General features: G+C 44.5%; 1 protein-coding gene across 2 annotated transcripts in view; it reads left to right on the top strand.

The window, feature by feature from the left end:
• The window catches only part of UBAC2 (UBA domain containing 2), an 88326-nt gene extending 73788 nt beyond the window's left edge, over window positions 1-14538 (top strand). For both annotated transcript variants that reach the window (XM_032182369.1, XM_032182362.1), the window contains exons 8-9: window positions 9799-9921; window positions 12985-14538. In XM_032182369.1, the coding sequence (XP_032038260.1) occupies window positions 9799-9921; window positions 12985-13092 (231 nt within the window). In that variant the 3' untranslated portion in view covers window positions 13093-14538. The remainder of the gene's footprint in view (window positions 1-9798; window positions 9922-12984) is intronic.
• Window positions 14539-17510: the final 2972 nt, after the last annotated feature.

Genomic DNA, 17510 nt, shown 5'->3' with positions numbered 1-17510 from the left:
GCTCACCCCTGCGCCCATTCTGCGTGTGGGGAGGGTGGGAGGAATGAACCCCAGCCCCTTCACCTTGAAAAAATGCTCTCTGTATCCATAGGACGTTTGCTCCTTCGTTCATGCTGAGCATGTTAAACACGCTGCGTTGCCTGCTTCTTGGTTTCTCTTAACTTTCTTGGCTCAAAAAAAGAGCTTCCCCAGGGTGCTCCAGGCTGTGTGATAAGCCTACAGCCATATATGAAAATCTTTTCTGCCCCTTCCTTCGCTTTTAAGCTTTTTTTTTTGTTCTTTTTCCTCCTTTTTGTTTCTCAGTTCCAACTGCTGTTAGTTTCTAGTGAGACCAGCCAGCCCTTTGATGCATATCACAAGGCATCTCTATGTGAGCTTCTTCTGCTTGCAAAGACCAGACTTCTTCTCTAACAATGTGGCTTCCCCTAATTGTTCCTTCTCTAGATGTCTTCCTCCTGGGACACTGGAGAGATGATCTGTGGGGAGATGCATTGAGTGTCTTTATTGTTACGTATCCTGAAAACGTGCCACTTTCTTATTCTGTGAACTAAGGACTGTGAGGCTGTACTGCTGATTTACCTCCTGGTTATTTTAAGTGGTCAGCTTCCATCCTTGGAAAACAGAATTTAACAGAGCAAAGACTCCTAGGACAAGAATTACTCCTCAGGATGTTGTCCTTACTCAGAATCCCTCAGTAAATGTGCTCACAGGCAGTCGATTTCTGCCTTCTCAGAGAAGTCTAAGAACCAGATCTGGCCGTATCCTTTAGTTTTCACACTGGTGCTGGGAAATACCATTATGGCCAAGTCTTCTCAAATAACTTCAGAGGTTTGAGTACCAAAATGTTTCAAGAAACCTCACGAGACATTCTGTGACCTTTGCACACTGCCAGGTAAGTCCCTGTAAATTCTCACTCTCACAGCCGAAATTTTGGATGGAAAGAGCTTGCTCATAGTGACCCACAGATGTAAGTATCACTCTCAGGAAGGAATCCACCAGACCAGTTTACCTGAATAAATGGGTGAGATTTTCAGCCCAGTGGTATGCAAAGTCTCTTTCTCTAATTAGGTTTTTGTTCCAACTACTCTGTGTTACCTATAACTCCTCTGGGATTTTGTGACATAATTCAATACAAACTGTCTTTTACAATGTTTTCATAAACTTCAAAGGCAACTATAGGTAGGGTACCCATAGGATGAAAATGTTACTTGAGTTCAGATCCCAGAGATATGTGCCTACAGAGTTGACATCATGTTTTAAACAATTTTCTTAACTAGTTGGTGATTTATGGGTTTATTCCAGCCCATGAATGAAGCGTGCATGCTGCAGCAATAATCAGCGTGGCTAAATTTAACTGAGCATTTAACTCATTATTGAGTTGCAACTGTTGCAGCAGTTGATAACCCACTACTATTTGGGTATTTCTAAATAGCCTTTTTTTATTTATGGGTAACTTGTTTCTGGATTCTAGATGTGAAATCATTAAAAATGTTGAATTTCCTGGGTGCTTCTCCAGGTAACGAGTTTATGACTACTTCCTCTACAGACCCACTTTCATTTTCTATCTTCTTTCATGGAAATCAGCAAGTATAGCTCTTCTAGAATAATCTGAATATATGTCAGTAACAGCCAGCTGTCACAGTCACAAGGCTGTGTCACTGTCTGAGACTCCTAGTCCTCAGTAGCCCACCTGCTCACACACTGAACTATCATTTTTTCTTAGACTGGAATTATACAATTCTCTTTCTGTCTGACTCATCGTTTGAGCTGTAGCCTTTAGATACCGGCTAAATTTGATGTAATATTTGTAATCGATTTCCCTACAGAAGCAATGGCTGGACAACTTCCTAAGGAAATATAGTGTCTTACTTCAAAGCAAATAATTTTTGAGAAATAGATTATGTTTCTTCTCCTATTTGTTGTTCTATACTCGTGCTCTTGACAATTTATTTGAGGTAGTCCCTTTTAAAAAGCTCCTGGCATCCGAATCTCCCCAAGCATTTCAAGAGCATTTAATTCTCTGCTGTCTGATCTATGCCTGTTCACAGAAGGCAAGTTTCTTTTTAGTTGTTACTTTCATCTGTATTTTCAAACATGGGTCAGAAGGCGTCCAATTTGGGGGCTGAGATTCTAAAGCTTTTTCTGTTATCCTTCATCTGCACTGAGAGTCTTGTTTGGAAACCATTTCTTCTTCCTAGCATCAGTTTTCATCTCATGTAATAGAGAAGAGGCATGTCTTTCAGCTAGTACGTGACCCTTGTCAGTGTTCAGGTTTTCTGATGGGAACTCTGATAGCAGCGTGTAGAAACTGCAGGCCCGTGTTTCCGACTGTTTGCTGAAGCCTCAGAGGCACAGTAAATGTGTAGGTTTTGCCAAGCAGTATTGCCGATGTGCCACCTTGAACGTTGATTTTGTGTTGTCAACAAATGGAAGCCCATCCTATTTGCAGCCTAAGACAGAACCTCAATCTTCGATCCCCAAACAGGGATTATAATTATTTTTTTTTCCCCTGCGTGATCACAGACTGGCCCGTTATGTACTGGAGTATTTGCTTCTGCTAAGTATATTGGAGAATTTGGTTTTGAGTTTTCTTTGTGCCCAGCGTTTGTTAGCTCAGCTTCTCAAATCAAAACAATTTTGAAACTCTGATTTCTCACTTTTGTTTTGACCTCTACTTATTCATGTTTGAAAAGGCTTGTGCACAGGAAGTGTATGAGAGATTTTCTATCTAATCATCATGCTTCACATGTCACCAGTGAGCATCCAGAGGGCCTTGTAGGAAGGATTAGAACTGCCTCTGCTTTGTGTGAAGTGTCTGAAATGGAGTAACAGCTTGTTTCCCTAAGTCCAGACTTGGTGTTCGTATTGGTGGACCCACCTTCAGCATTTGTGTGGCACACTGAACCCATACACCCTGGTGACCTCACTCAGCAGGTATCGAATGCTCAACATAAGAGCAGCTCCAAGTCCCTGTAAAATTCGGGTGGTGATGATGACTGACAGCTGGTGTAGCCGTGACCAGTTTGTATGAAGAGAGCTGACACGAGCAAGCAAGAGTGAAGCCAGAAAGTCTGCAAATGGAAGTGCTTTGAAAAGGTGGCTGAAGCCTTGTCTCTCCTGCTTATAAAAGATTTAAATTCCCATTTCATAGTGCAGACAAAGTCTGAGAATCCAGCTCAACACTTCCCTGATGCTGGATGAACGAGTCTCAAAATGAACAGGTCTCAAAAACGCCAGCTTTCAGTTTCTGGTGGATATGAAGTTTCTTTCTTTCTTCTTGCCGCAGCGATCCAACATTTTGCAGCTGACCTGCCGCACCACAGCACTACTGAAAAGTGAATGCTGCGGTGATGCACAGCTTGGTGCAGAGCAGGTATTTAACCTCACTGTAACGGGCTGACCACAGAGCAGTCTTGCCCCTTTCAGTGTTTTGCGCTGCCCGGCGGGTTTTGGGAGCACCTCCGCAGCTTTTCACTTGCTGCCAGCCAGTTGTGTGTCTGAGTCATATAACGGCACCCCTTCCTGTCGTGTAGGGCAAGCAGTCTGCAAGGCCAAGTGCCTGTGCGTGCATGAGCACACTAGGAAGCGTTCAAAACTCTCTTACACCTCCCCTGAACGCAGCAGCAGCCGTTCCCACCTTGCCGCCCAAGCTGCAGATGTGGCTGCCACTTGGTGTTTCTGGCTTCTGCTCCTACAGCTACAGCACGTGGTGCCTGTGCTGAAGTCCCTGCCATTGTTTCTCAGGCAGCTTCAGGGGCCAGATTAAGGTGTTCCTCCTAGATTTCAAAGGAAATAGCTGATCAGGCTTCAGAAAAGCCCACATGTGGATTTGTGAACTTCTGTGACACACGAGCTCCTGTGGGAGAATGCAGACATCAAAGTTCAGGATGCAGCAAATAAGAGCTGGAGACAGAGCCTCTTGGCTAGAGAGACTTGTCTGTAGCATAGATTCCCAGAGAAAAGTGAAATATGTTTAGAAACTGCTAGACTACTTTCCTTGGTGAAAAATTCATCCCATCGTTATGGGTGATGCTCACAGCACTCACACGGTTACATTTCTACCCCCTTTCTAAAAAAGAGGTTATTAAAGCTTTTAAAAAAAAAGAAGTTGCAGATGAAATAATCCCCCAGAAGAGTGTTGACCTCAGAAAAAGAGATGGGCTAGGCAAAGCCCACTGGAAATGTCACTTCTGCCACCAATCTGTCTTACACAATGTCCAGATACCGAGGCAGCAGATCTCAGTGTGTCATTCACAACCACACTTTTTCTTTCTTTATTTTATTGGTACGCATACTTCGGAGTCATCTGAAAAGCAAATGAGAGGGTTTTTTTTGTTTTCAGTACATTATATATATTTTTTTAAAGAAATTTTGTATGTAAGAAGATAACATTTATACCAAATGCTAAGTAATGGCGCCTATGCAGAGCAGCAAACTCTAAAAATGTTACTTTAAAAGATGAAATGCAAAGCAATTTCCTTTTTTTTTTTTTTTCTTTCGCTGTGGTTGTTGTGTTAAGAAAAGGTGAACAGGACAGATATCAGGAGGTGTTTCCTGTTTGTGCAAACAGATGGCGAGTTGGCATTAACCATATACATGAGATAACGTTATCAAAATATCTTAACCACATGCATCACTTTCAAGAGGACTTTTATAAAGCATTTTCTTTCAATTCTGGTAAAATAAATCTAATTGAAGTAGACGCACGTGGTAGCTACTTCAGTGGATGCTTGTTAGTTGTCCACAATACATTTTTATTTGTCAAGTTTTGGCTAGGAAGTATTTTACAGAGTATACCATGGCAGGTACATATATGGGAAATGGGGAGAGCTGCCTCTCCTAAGAGAGAAAGGAGATCACGTGAAAAAAATGGTGCAACTCGGCTTTCTGCAAGTTCGTAGGCTGGTATGAATATATTTTCCTTTACAAGGAAAGGAGTATCCTCCTTTCTTGTAAACAGCATTGTCCCAGGCACCACTAAAAAAAAAAATCAAGGATGTGACCTAACAAGGCATAACGTCAATACGTAAAGCAGTGGCGGCTATCCAAGAATAATTCATCGATATGGTATTTCCTTATAACATTTTCTGGGGGGGGAGAGCTGCCGTTTTTGAATTCCCTTAATCGAATCCTGTCCTAAATCTCATCCTTTGGTCCTCTGAAGCTCGTGACTGATTTGTCGTTTTCCTGTAGCAGAAGTCCCAACATCACCAGTGTTTTCCTCATCTCCTTCTGGTAGGGATTTATCAGAGATGGGCTCCTTGGTGCGTTTGTCTCCAGTCAGACAGTAACAACGAATTTGCCATCAACCAATTCACTCATTCTTCATACTGCTAACATCAAAAGAAGCTGCAATTTTCTTTAGTTAAAAAATAAAACCTTAGGAGGAAAGGTGCAGGAAAGGCTTGTAGGATTTTCCTTAAGGGTGTCCAGCTTCCCTCTCTTCAGCTAATTGTTGGAGCATCTTTTTGTCCAGAGTTTTTCCTGATGACGCAAGGAAGATTTTGTTGCAGGCAGAAATGAGGGCCCAGTCACCACCTTGTACAACATGCTTGTATGAATGATGGTTTGTGGAGTGATTTTTTCAGTGGTTGTCTCTCTCTAGTAGAGGAGCAGACATCAGGACTTCTGAAACGCAGTTTCTGATTAATGTCGTGAAACTGAGCTTGATGATTGACAACGAGACTAGAAATTCTTCACAGCATCCCACTGCAGGGCCTGCAGCGTGTGTGCAAGCTGACGGGAGCCTCCTGCCTTGTGATGGCAGTAAGCCTGATGCTGCTTCAACACCATGGGATGAGAAGAGGCCTCCGCGAGCCTCTCATCCTGCAGAACAAATGAGACAAAGGGAAAGTTAAATATGCAATAAATAAATAAATAAATAAATTTTGCTATTTTGAATCTGACAAAATCAGACGTAGAAGATTCGGACTAGGAAAGCAGACCGCAAGAAGAAACCTTACCTGCGTGTGGGTAGCGTGATGAGCGGTTCCTGTCAGCCTGGATGGGGCAGGAGGTGGCGCATCACCACATCGTGACCCCGAGCACACCGACAGGCTCCCCAGGGGGTTGCATCTGCCCGGGCTGAGGGCCAGCTCTGACACGGGACAGCTCCTGACCCTGGGGCAGACTTGTGAGAAAGAGCTGTGGTTGGAAATGTCCGTGAGAAGCCTTGTTGGGGCCTCGCCCACCTCGGCCGGGAGTTGCCTCTGAAGGCAGGGCCTTCCCCTTGGCCTTTGCTGAGCTGCTGCGCGGATACGCCTGTGCCAAGCCACATCTACCCCCGCCGGGTCCTGACCCCACTGGTGGGACTTGTAGGATTGATCTTAGACCCGCCTCATGGCAGGCCAGATTCCTGGCTGACCGTGGCTGCTGTCACTGGGCCTGTGCTGCTCGTCTGGTGTGGCCTCTCTGCTGGCGTGTTGTCACCTGGGCTGAATACCAAACACTCAACTATTTAGTATTAAACCTAATTATTCTCATAGTAAACAGACAAACCAGAATCACAGAACTGCCTGCCTTTCCTTAAATGGATCAGACTGACAGAAACTTGTCACGAAGCTCAGGAAAGGAGCTGACATCCTGGGCCCTCGATCACCCTCACTGCTTAATTATTATCCCCTTTCCTGCTTTTTTTCAAGTTTGCTGATCTCCAGCAGGGACTCTCAGGTGATTTAGAAGCATTGCTCAAATGAATTTATCACATTGGTTATCGCCGTGTGAAATCTTCCTGACGGTTCTCAGAATAAGTGGCTTAGTGTGGTCACAAAGTGCAGAACTCATCACAAAATTGTGAAGGGGAGGGCTGAAGAGTAACTTCTGTAAGGCAAGGTAGAGTATTGATCTGGAAATCTGCATATTTTTAACTGGAATTTGAGAGCTTTAGTTAATTTAAGGGATTTTTGGATGCTCACTTTGGGTCAAATTAAAAATCACAGTTCTTACTGTCTTTCTGTTGTGATAGTTAAGATTATCTGAAAGTCACCATCCACACTGGAAATCCACAGCCTTGATCTCTACTTTCTGTGGATCTGAGACAGTAGCAGTGCTTCCTAATGTCTTCTTATCTTTACTCTTGGCCATGGTACCACCTCCTGCTGCAGTTCCCCAGATCTCTGCTCTTTTACGTTGTACAAGCCTGTCATTTAATTAGAAGCAAGCCTATGAAGGGAAGCAATTTCCCTGCAGTTAAGAATCAAGAATCTTAATGTGCATGGCTTAGATGCCCTCTGTGAATACTCGGTTGAGAAGCAGACCATCCAGAGTAAGCTGGAATTAATCCTGAACATCGGTGGTCACAAAACATTAAGACTTTCAGCCTTCAATACTTGTATTTTGAATATTCTCAAGTCGTTCGTATAGGCAAGAGCTGGTGGGTTATGTTTGTCACCATTTCCAAAGGTAATTGAAATATTCCGAGGACAGCTGGAAAGGATGTTTCCACAGCCGTGTTGGTCTGTCTGTCTGTCTGCTATCTCTGGGAAAGGGATCGCAGGCTTTGCGCGGAACCGTTCTTAGTGCGTCAGCCCGTATCTGCAGCTGATCAAGTTTTCCATTATAAACCTTCAAAACTAAGCAGTTACCGTATTAGGGAGTCTGGGTTTTGTACTGCAGGCAGTGCATTTCGTGCACACTGATTTAAAATGTAAGTTTAGGAGAAAGAGGCAGCCAGGCCTCTTTGTTACGTGTCAGCAGCACGGGGCAGGGTGGATGCAAAACCCAACTGGAACAGGCAGCTGAGAGCACAGCTGGAAAGGCACATCTATTTCAGTCTTCAGATATACCAACATACTGATAAATTAATACATTTACTGTAGATTTTACATTTCATATGCATTATTCTCTGTGAATTCTGGTGCTACAAAAAAAAAAAAAAAGCCATGGTCCTGCTGGCTTTTTTCAATTCGGCAGTTTTGCTTGAATCACCCCTGGAAGCATTATTTTCTCCCCTTCTGGTCTTTCAAAAAAGAAGAAACACAGGCAAAGCAGCCTGAGTTCATTGTTCTTGCTCAACTGTAGAGCTTAGTGGGCTTCCAGAAATTCAGAATTAATGAATTAAAACACAACATAACTCTGAGCTAGGGGAAATTATAGATGGGGAAGTACAGGACATGTGATTTTCCAATACCATGGAGAAGCAGTGCATCAGTCTCAGTAGTAAGTCTGAGATCCCTCTCCGGGCTTAAACTACAAAATAATTCTCCTTTTTACTGTGGCTGCTTGGCTAACGCAGGGCGTGAAATCCTTCAAGATAAAAGCTCGTGATGGTTAAGCAGATGTGTTACACGGTGTACAAAGTAGAAATGTAGGTGGGTAACAATTTTTTTAATCTCCAAATCACTACGAGTGGAAACTGGATTGAAGACTGGTTATGACTTCTAGCTATCTCGCATCTTCACAGGGAAAAAAGTGCTATAACATGAGGGACTGGAACATTTTGCAAGCGAGTGGGTCAGATCTAACGAGTCCCCAGATGCTTCGTCAAGCGTGCTATTGCACTGCCCCCTGTGGTGTCTGGGCTGGCTGGGTCTCCTTGTGAGAGAATGGAAGAAAGCAAAGGAAAGGGCAGGAACCCTAAATAAATGATTTTTTTTTTTTTTTTTTTTTTTGTCTGGGATCAGGTTTTGCTGCTGCTGCTGATGATCTGATGGAGCAGAGAGCATTTAATGCTCTAGGAGTACATAAAGGCAGGAAGAGCCCTAGCTGCGAGGAGAAAAGAAAAAAAAACTCTCTTAAGAGGAAGGTCTTCTGAGAAACGACAGTACAGAACTAAAATAGAGCAACTAGAGGAAGGAAGCCCGTGTCCTATATATACAGAAAGGGAGGGGGATCTTCTCCATAGTAACAGAGGGAGCCGGCGAGGAGGGAGAGCACAACACCAGCTGCATCGCAGAGAACAGCGCGGGATGGGGTTGGCTGCTCTTCCCCACTCGCAGGTCCTGCTGTGATAGGAAATCCCTTCAGAGGTGTTTGTTTAAGGTCATGAAAGGAAGGTGGAGTACTCCTGGGCACTGATAACGCTTGTGCTTCGTGTTCCAAACCTCTTGCTGTTACAGGGCTTTAAGCTTGGCCGCTAAAAGAAAGTTTCGGTTCTGTGATTGACGCCGTACTTACGCTACTGCTGTGCATCTGTGGGAGTACCGTGTGGTTACAAAATGTTTGGGCGCTGCAGTACGGCCAGATTTTGCAGTGGGGTTTGATACACTGAAGTTAGGGAAGACCGAGAGTCTCTAGCAGTAGTATTGATGTCACAGAAGTCATCCCTGGCATGGAAAGTCTGTCACAGGTAGCCTGCGAGCTGGGCGTGTGATCAGCACCATGTGTTCTGAGTTTCCTGACGTGGTTTTGTGGAAGCAATGAAACGCATTTTTGCTTTCCCCCTACTTCCTTCTTTCACTCCTTTCCCCATGCAAGGCACTCGCAGGACCCTCTGATGCATCTCTTGCCAGGCAAATCCCTCTTGGCAGAGAGAGCAGGGTCTGCAGCCTCAGAAACCCATTGCTGTAGTACACCAAATTGTTCATGATGGATGCGAAACGTGAATTATGAGCAAGAAATCAGACAATCCTTTCCTCCTTTTATTAGCACTCTTCCTGAGTTTACAGTGACTATTTCCAGCAGCTAGTAAAGCAGTAACCAGCCCAATGTTGGCTTCACAACAGACTACAGCAGCCCTTGTTGTTTGAAATAAGCATTTTATGCAGATGTTTGCCTTTTGAATTACATGAGGCGTATGATCTTCTTGTTTAAAAGGGTCTAGTTCTTTGCAGAGAGACTGATGGCAGTGTCTGGTTTCAGGGTGGGATGATTAACTGGAATAGACTGTTTCCTCCTCTACGTCACAGACAGAATGCGAATTATCAAGATCATCGTCCGTCTGATCAAGACACACCTCCACCTACCGAGGTTTCTGAAGAGCAGGTAATTTTTTTTTATATTATTTTATTAAGAAATGGTCAGGGATCATCTCTGATTTTGTATTGTCTGTTGACACAATTTCTGAATCGTTCTCTACAGCAGCACAAACTAGAATCTAAGGTAACAGTCATGGTACAAACTAGAGCTGCAAATCAGCTTGGGAATTTCTGCTTTTATGAGCATCTTTCTGTCTTTTGTATTTAAAGATTAGACAGTTTCACTAGTGGGGACTACCCAAATCTGATAAAATACATGTTCCAAAAAAAAGGAAGAATGACAAGTAGATTTCACCATTTTCCCTGTAGGTATACAGCTTTTTCCTTCACTGAGGTCTCCAGCTTAATTTTCCAATTCAGTCATGGAGCTGTTTGGAAATAAAAAAGGTTATGCTACCTGTGGACTGCAGCACAAGTTTGGTGTAAAACTTTGATGTTTCCGTACACGATCTGGTTGAGAGAGGAGTTGTGTGTGTGTTCTGCCTAGTGGAAATTTAGGCTTTTGTCAACAGGTTTGGTTTGGTGTGTGGTTTGGATTGGCTCAGTTTTGTTTTCTCAGAAGAGAGGATGATTTACTAGGAAGCTGAAGAACTGAACATTAGGCTTGTTTCTCTGTTCAGGATTTATTGTGTGTGATCAACTCCAGTTTTTAGCCCATCTGCGGTTAACAGCATTGGCCTTTTCATAGTCTAACATCTCTGCTGTTCCTGAACAAGATTAGGTTTCAAGAGTGAGTTTTTCTCTCCCTTTTTCCCATTTTAAGGAGATAAATCAACACTTGCTAGTGCCATGCTGTTATTTCCAGTTATTTTAGAATGAGATTGCTCCAAAGAGAAGTCGTTGCTATGATCCAATTCCAGTTTTGGTTCAGTGCTGGGTTATGTTCAAAGTTAACTTCATTGGTGACTACATCAGAAAAGGAGGGGAAAAAAAAAAAAAAAAAAAAAAAAAGAACCAGCCAACACAACAAAAAAAAAGTTTTGGGGCTTCTGACCCCAAAACTGACCCAGGCTCAGATTCATGAAAGCACTTCAATATACGCTTGCATTTTCTAACACGTCGAAGTCAGAGAGATCACCTGGCTGCTGTCATTCGAAACACTGTGCCCTGCAAGGCAAAACAAAATCCAGGCACCTTTGATTTCTCAGGATTGCTCTGTAAATTAATTGTCTCAGAGTGGCAGCAGTGCAAGGTTGGTGTCTGTTCCCCAGGTTCAAATTTGCAAGCGTAGGCAACACTTTTGGTACAAAAAATCTCTGCCTGTCTTGTGGGTTTTTTAGTACCTTAAATTACCGTTACCAGCGTGCAGCTCAGCTTCCTGGAGCTGGATTCAGTTCCTGTGATTAAAATACGCTCAGACAAAAACAGCTTTTTGTTGTTAAAATTTATCCCTCGTCGTGCTCGCTGGATATTTCTGTAAATGGGAACGTTGCAGCTCCATCCGCCACTTATTGAAAGTTAAAGTTAGAATTCGTGGCCACTAGCTTTTTTTTTTTTTTTTTTTTTTTTCTTTCTGAGGTGCATTTCTGTGGTTAGCTTTTATTTCCATCGCTTGGCCTCTTTCTCATAAAGCCCATGGCCTTAGGTGAAACATCTGAGATAGGAAGCGTTAGCAAGGTAGCGGCTCTGAAATCCAGTTTGGTATCGCAGAGAAGTCGAAAGTAACAGCTTGTGCCTCTCTCTGCAAGAAGGTGAGAAACTGACGCTGGGGAGTGAAGGGGAGAAGGGGCGAAACGCACCAAACAGGCACCATGCTTGATATTTTGACAGCCAAGGTAACAGTTTTCAAACATTTCCTAGCAACTCAACAAGCCACCAAGGCAGAAAAGATGAAAAATACTGAATGTTCTGGGGCTGTGTTGGAGGACGGGAAGGTTGCCTCCAGTTGCACCTTTCCTCTGGTGTGTGAAGTGCTGGTGTGCCCCAGGAAGGCTCCTCCCGAGACACGAAGGGCCTCGGCCGTGCTCCCGCTCCCTCCGTGCAAGCCTGCCCGTGGAGGAGCAGCTCACAGCCCGCAGCTTCCACTTTCGGGAGCTGCGGTGTCTGCTCGCAGGCCAGCGTGATAACAGGGCAGGAGGGAGGCTGCTTCGGGCTGCCAGCGGCCGTGGTTAGCTCTGCACGCTGCACCCCAGCCTCTTTTTCCCCTCTATGGGTGATTAAGTATAAAAAGGAATTAGTTACATAGCGACTTTCGGTTATACCTAGTGGAGAATTGTAGGTTTTTAATGCAGTTTAAACTGAAATGTAACCCTAGATTAAATTTGATTATATGCGCGTTTTTTTCCCATTTAATAATTTGAGTATCCCTTAGCACAAACCAAAAATGTTAGGTGTCTGTTCGTGATACTGCAGAAAAGGTTGATCAATTGGTTCTTGATTACCCAAATCACTCCCTTAATATGCCCATGTCCCCGTAATTCTTCCATCAGATGTCATTGATTTGTGCAGTTTTGGAAATATTTAGAATCCATGAATTTTACCAAACCAATTTAAGTATTGCATTGCCTCTGCTGTAGGGATAGCTTTCAGGTTCATTGTACAAACCACTGGGAGTGAATGTGCTGTTGGTTTTTATGCATTGTTTTTTATGACCTTTGGAGAAGTGGGGTGTTTTTTCAAGGAAAGTACAGCAAAGTATGTACAGGCAGGTTTTCCCAGGTGCTGCAAAATCCCACATTTTGGTCAACATTGGGTTCTCGAGGGCCTGTGCTTCTCCAGAGCAGTGAGCCCTGAGATGGTACCAAAATACAAGCAATGCCAGCCAGGCAGCAAAGCTTCCTTTCCATTTCACCCTTCTCTCAAAACTAGACCAGCTAGGAAAATACATTTTCAGCAAAAGGTTGTTTTTTTAGTAAACTATCACAAAGCAGCCACCTCTTTCTCTGACAGTATCTTCAAGCGTGCTGTCCCAGATGTGTCTTTGTGGTGTCGTGTACCTGTGCTTGCTTATTCTGTAGGAACAGACTGATTAGAGGGAAAAGGTGATCCCTGACACTGTCACAAAACTAATGCACACTCAGTACGAACAAAACTCTGTTTTTTCAGTGGTTTGATGTCATTTCTCTTACAGGTCGCACGACTTATGGAAATGGGCTTTTCCAGGGGAGATGCTCTGGAAGCTTTGAGGGCTTCAAATAATGACTTAAATGTAGCCACTAATTTTCTACTGCAGCACTGATGGTTTTCTGTGCGAAGGAACTCTCCTCGTGGGGTTTGTACGCGTCTGAAAGAGGATCAAAGCCACCTGCTGGACAGACTGACGAAGGTCGTCCCTGCAAGCAGCGTCAGGAAGAAGAGGCTGGCTCTGCGTGACCGCTGGTTGAAAGCAATGTTCATGAATGATGTGAAATGTTCCCAAGCCTTCAAATCAATTGGTGGTTTCTGTCCTGCTTATCCTTTTCGAAATAACTTTAGTTTCTCCTTATTACTGGATATCACCTAAATTTATTTTTTAAATGGAGTAGGTGTTTTTTTTTTTTTTTTCTTGTAAATCATTGTTAGACATGTTGTCAGACTTAATGACTAGGGAAGGAGGCTCCAGCAACCACCACAACTAGATTTACTACCTGTCGAGAAAAATTGTATTTTCTTCATTTACCAGTCTAATTTCTCTAGCTTACCTGTTATTTTACAGTACTTGTTTTTTGACTACAATAATAAGATGTTTGAAGATCACTTCGTTTTCAGTTCAGGAAGGGGTTTTGGGACTATTTGTCATTCTTCAGGAAGGTTTATTAACGCCTGTAATATTTTATTTCCTGAATTCCTTTTTAAATAAAAGTTGTCATTCAGCACATGATGCACAGGTAGGATATGAGGACGTTCGTGTGCGTGTTGCAGGCTGTGGTCAGCGACCACTGTAAATTGAAATTTTACCAACTGAGAAAGTTGCTGCTCAGACACAGGGCATGAGGACACTCACTGGAAGCAATAAAAGTGGATCGAATGGTACAACAAAGACAGAACTGAAATGATTTGAACAACTTTTACGTCTAATTCAGACAAACTTCTGTAACGATGGATGTGTGCTCAGTCTCCTCTGTGCCAGTTTCATGTTTTGAGCTGGCTACATGCTGTCTCAAAGGGAAAATATAAAAAACTATCTTTTCTATATAGTTTTAGTTTTCTACTTTTGAAGATGTGGGTGAATCCTCGCTCTCTCGAGCAGCTACTCTTGGTCACAGAGAGGAATACCAACCTTAAGGGTGGTTCAGAGCAGCACAGGAGCTGACAGGACGTAACGCCAAGGTAGTACAACGCTGATTTTGAAGTTTAAATTCATAATTAAATGTACTTGGCTGGACTCTCAGACGTATGCTCGGTATGAGCAGCTGAGGAGTTTTGGGAGGTGGGCTGGAGAGAGGTGAACACCTCCATAAAACCAGGCGGGAGTGGTACTGTTTGGGAATGAGGTGAAAGAACAGAGGAGAGAGAAGAGCGTTTCGGAAATCCAAATGAACGTGTGTGTGCCAAAGCACAGGTCTCTGCGGTCATACTCGGCCTGGAAAATACAACGGGAAACCACAGGACGAGATTTATAGAGAGGGAGATACCTTTCTTATTTTTGTAACTGACTGATAAAACTGAAAAAAGTCCTTTGGGCAGCCAAGTGCTTATACAGAAATGGCATCAAGTTTATTCATCTGTACGTGCGTGGCATTTTTCTGTAGTTACATCCAAGTCATTTACATATCTTTCAGTACTTTCCAGTGGGGGAATTGAGAAGTTTTTTGGAGTTACTGTGTGTTTTCCAGGGCTTTGATGAACCCACTTCAGGGCTGGCCTTGCTGCCGTGACATGTTTTTTAGGCGGGGTTTGCTTTTTAAGTGGAAGAGTTTGGTTTTGTGAAGCTGAGTGGCACTTTTTGTGTGTAGCCTGGGCACATCTCTCTACCCAGACAGCTGGAACCTGGCTGCCTTAAAAAGGTTAAATGTAAGAATACCTGCTAGAGAAACCTACAATGATCTGGATAGGGAAATCCATTAAGTATTTTTAAACAAATACATGTTTTAATTGTGAAACATGCAGATTCTTCCTCCACAAGTATTTTTTGTAAGTAGCAATAGAGGTTTCGGAAGGGAAATTTTGTCTGCAGGAAATTCAGGTGCATCCCAGGGTAAGTTCAACAGGACACGTGCCCTTTCAGACATTGCCTTTCTCCCTTGCGACTTTAAACTATGTAAAGAGGCATCCAGGACATGGTGGTGGATGTTCTCCAAGTCTAAATCCTCTCCCCCCCTGACCTGTACAGAGGGTATCCACATGTTGTGCGGAAAGCCCCTTTTTGCTGAGCGATTCCCAGAGCGTGGTCAGACGTGAGGAGCACAACTCAGGTCTCGGTGATGTCGGCTGAAAACCCCCCTCGATATCTGCGAGAGCAGATTGTGCTCAAAATACTTCCAGGGTTGTGATTTCCAAAAAATAAAATAGAAGTGGTAAAAGGAGGGGTCCGATGCAGTTGAGCAGAGTTCCCGTTTCGTAGGAGAATGCAGAAAAAGCCTCGTGCACTAGAGCTGGAGAAGAAGTCGATTTCCACTTGCTTGTGAACCTTTGGTGGACCATTTCTGTGGGTGTGAGGAGTGTGCTCCTTCCAGCTGACACGGTGCTGCGTCCAGGACGACTTGAAACGCCTCGTTCCTTGTTGATGTGTGACACAAACCTGTGTGTAGGCAGCGAGAGGACGCACAACACTTCTGCGGAGAGAATTTTAAGCCCGTAGGAGACTCGGGCTGACTTTAGTAAAGCCACGAGGTGGTGTTTTGAAGTAACAGCAGCTGCTTTTCTGATTTCTCTGACGGGCTGGGAATGTTATCTGCTGAGACAACATCGGAATCGTTTACCGGGGACTTTCCTAGATGGTTGTGATACTTTGAGATACACCCACGGGGAGCTTTGTCTTTGTGGAAACGTGCGTGATAAGCTGCCAGCTTCTCAAGCCTGAACGTTTTGCTAAGATGCAGAGCGATTGGGCTCTGCACCTAACGCATTTTCCTGTCCCCAAATGAGTGCTAAAGGTCACTAAGGGTACTCCTCACCTGAGCGAGTGGGCCTTGTACCTCCCCGTCCTAGCCATAGCTCCTGCCCTTGTGAATGCCTGCTGAAGAGGTCTCGTTACTTTCGGCTGAAACTAAGAACCAAGCAAGCAAAACATACAGCAGGGAACTGGACATATGGCACAAATTGTGGCTTTTCTGAATGTGAGTGTATGCATATATACGTGTGGGTGGATGGATGGATTATATATACAGAGAGAGAGAGAGAAAACGTTTATTTATCGCTTTGACTAATTGAACTGCAGCTAAGCGTTCGTTCAAGAAAATCAGAAGCCAGTGTGCAAGGATTGGGACCCAGCTCCTTCACCACGGGCACGTGGAGTGTGTGCGCAGTCGTGAGGGCATCCATGTTTGGAAGCACTCAGGACCACAGCTGGGCTGTTGTAGGTAAATAAACTGAAGGTAAATAAATGCACAGCGTTCATCTGAACTGCTTCTTGCTTCCGTACATGGGTGTGTTTAATCTCTTGTACGTGTTCTTCCACAAGGAAAACCTAAATGAAATTAGCTTTCATTCATTGGGCAGCCACAGAAATAAGCATTTTAAAGGACTGAGTATAAATCCTGTTTTACGAGGAGGGCCACACGAACACGCAAACGCCGTATGTGTTTATGTGCAGACGCATGAGCCTGTTTTATTATCCACGTAAACGTGCTTATGCAGAGCATGCTGTGCTTGCTTTAACTTTCAGGAGGATTACGCTCCTACAAAAGGATGCTTTGGGGAAGCACACGCAGCCTTTCATGGACATTCAAAGAGGTCACGCGCTACCAAGAGCTTCCAGTGCAAGCACAGGGCACGAAGCAGACGGCGGCGACCTGGAGAGCGGGTGCAGGTGGTGGCAGTCTCCACAAGGTGGCCGTCCAGCAGCTGGCGTGTGATTGCAAAGGACTCTCCAAGAGGAAACTGGAAGTTTTTGGGGCTCGGTCATGTTTGCAGGAGGCTGTAGCCAAGCCTGAGTGGCGGCGTTGGAGAAAGCAGGAATATTGGTGCTTCGGAAGTGGGGGGAGAATTCGGGGATCGTGGCTGAGCTGAAGGCAGGATTTGGCCTTTAACAAAGAGAAGCAGAGACTGTAAAGGGCTTCTGAGCTCAGCGAAGGAGAGGGGGAGCTGAGAGGAAGGAGAGGGCTCAGCAATGGGTTCAGAAGCACAGAGCGTGGAGCGCAGCGGGGAGGAAGGAGAGGCCTGCAGAGACGGGGGCGGCGGGGCGGCATACCAGCAGGCACAGCGAGGATTTTGACTCACGAGGGGTTTTGAACCGCCAGGCTCACAGCACACGAAGGGAATTTCACTTTGCATCACGTAGGCCTGCCGGCTGCACGGCTCCACGCAGATCCGCCACTGCCATGCGACCACAAAATGAGTGTGCTCCCTGCCCCGGGATAAACCCAGCAGCTTTCCCTTCTCTCTCCAGGTCACAAGGCTGCAGCCTGGGCTGGATCGAGACGGCGCAGCAGGAACTGTGCTTGGAAAACCATCCGTGAGGCTGATGAAGGCTGCACAGCTGCCCCAGCCTTCCCAACCACCGCATTTATTACATCA

Source organism: Aythya fuligula, chromosome 1 (genome assembly GCF_009819795.1).
Source record: "Aythya fuligula isolate bAytFul2 chromosome 1, bAytFul2.pri, whole genome shotgun sequence".
Lineage (NCBI taxonomy): Eukaryota > Metazoa > Chordata > Aves > Anseriformes > Anatidae > Aythya > Aythya fuligula.
The sequence above is the reverse complement of the archived record's forward strand: the minus strand, read 5'-3'. Positions and strand labels throughout refer to the sequence as shown.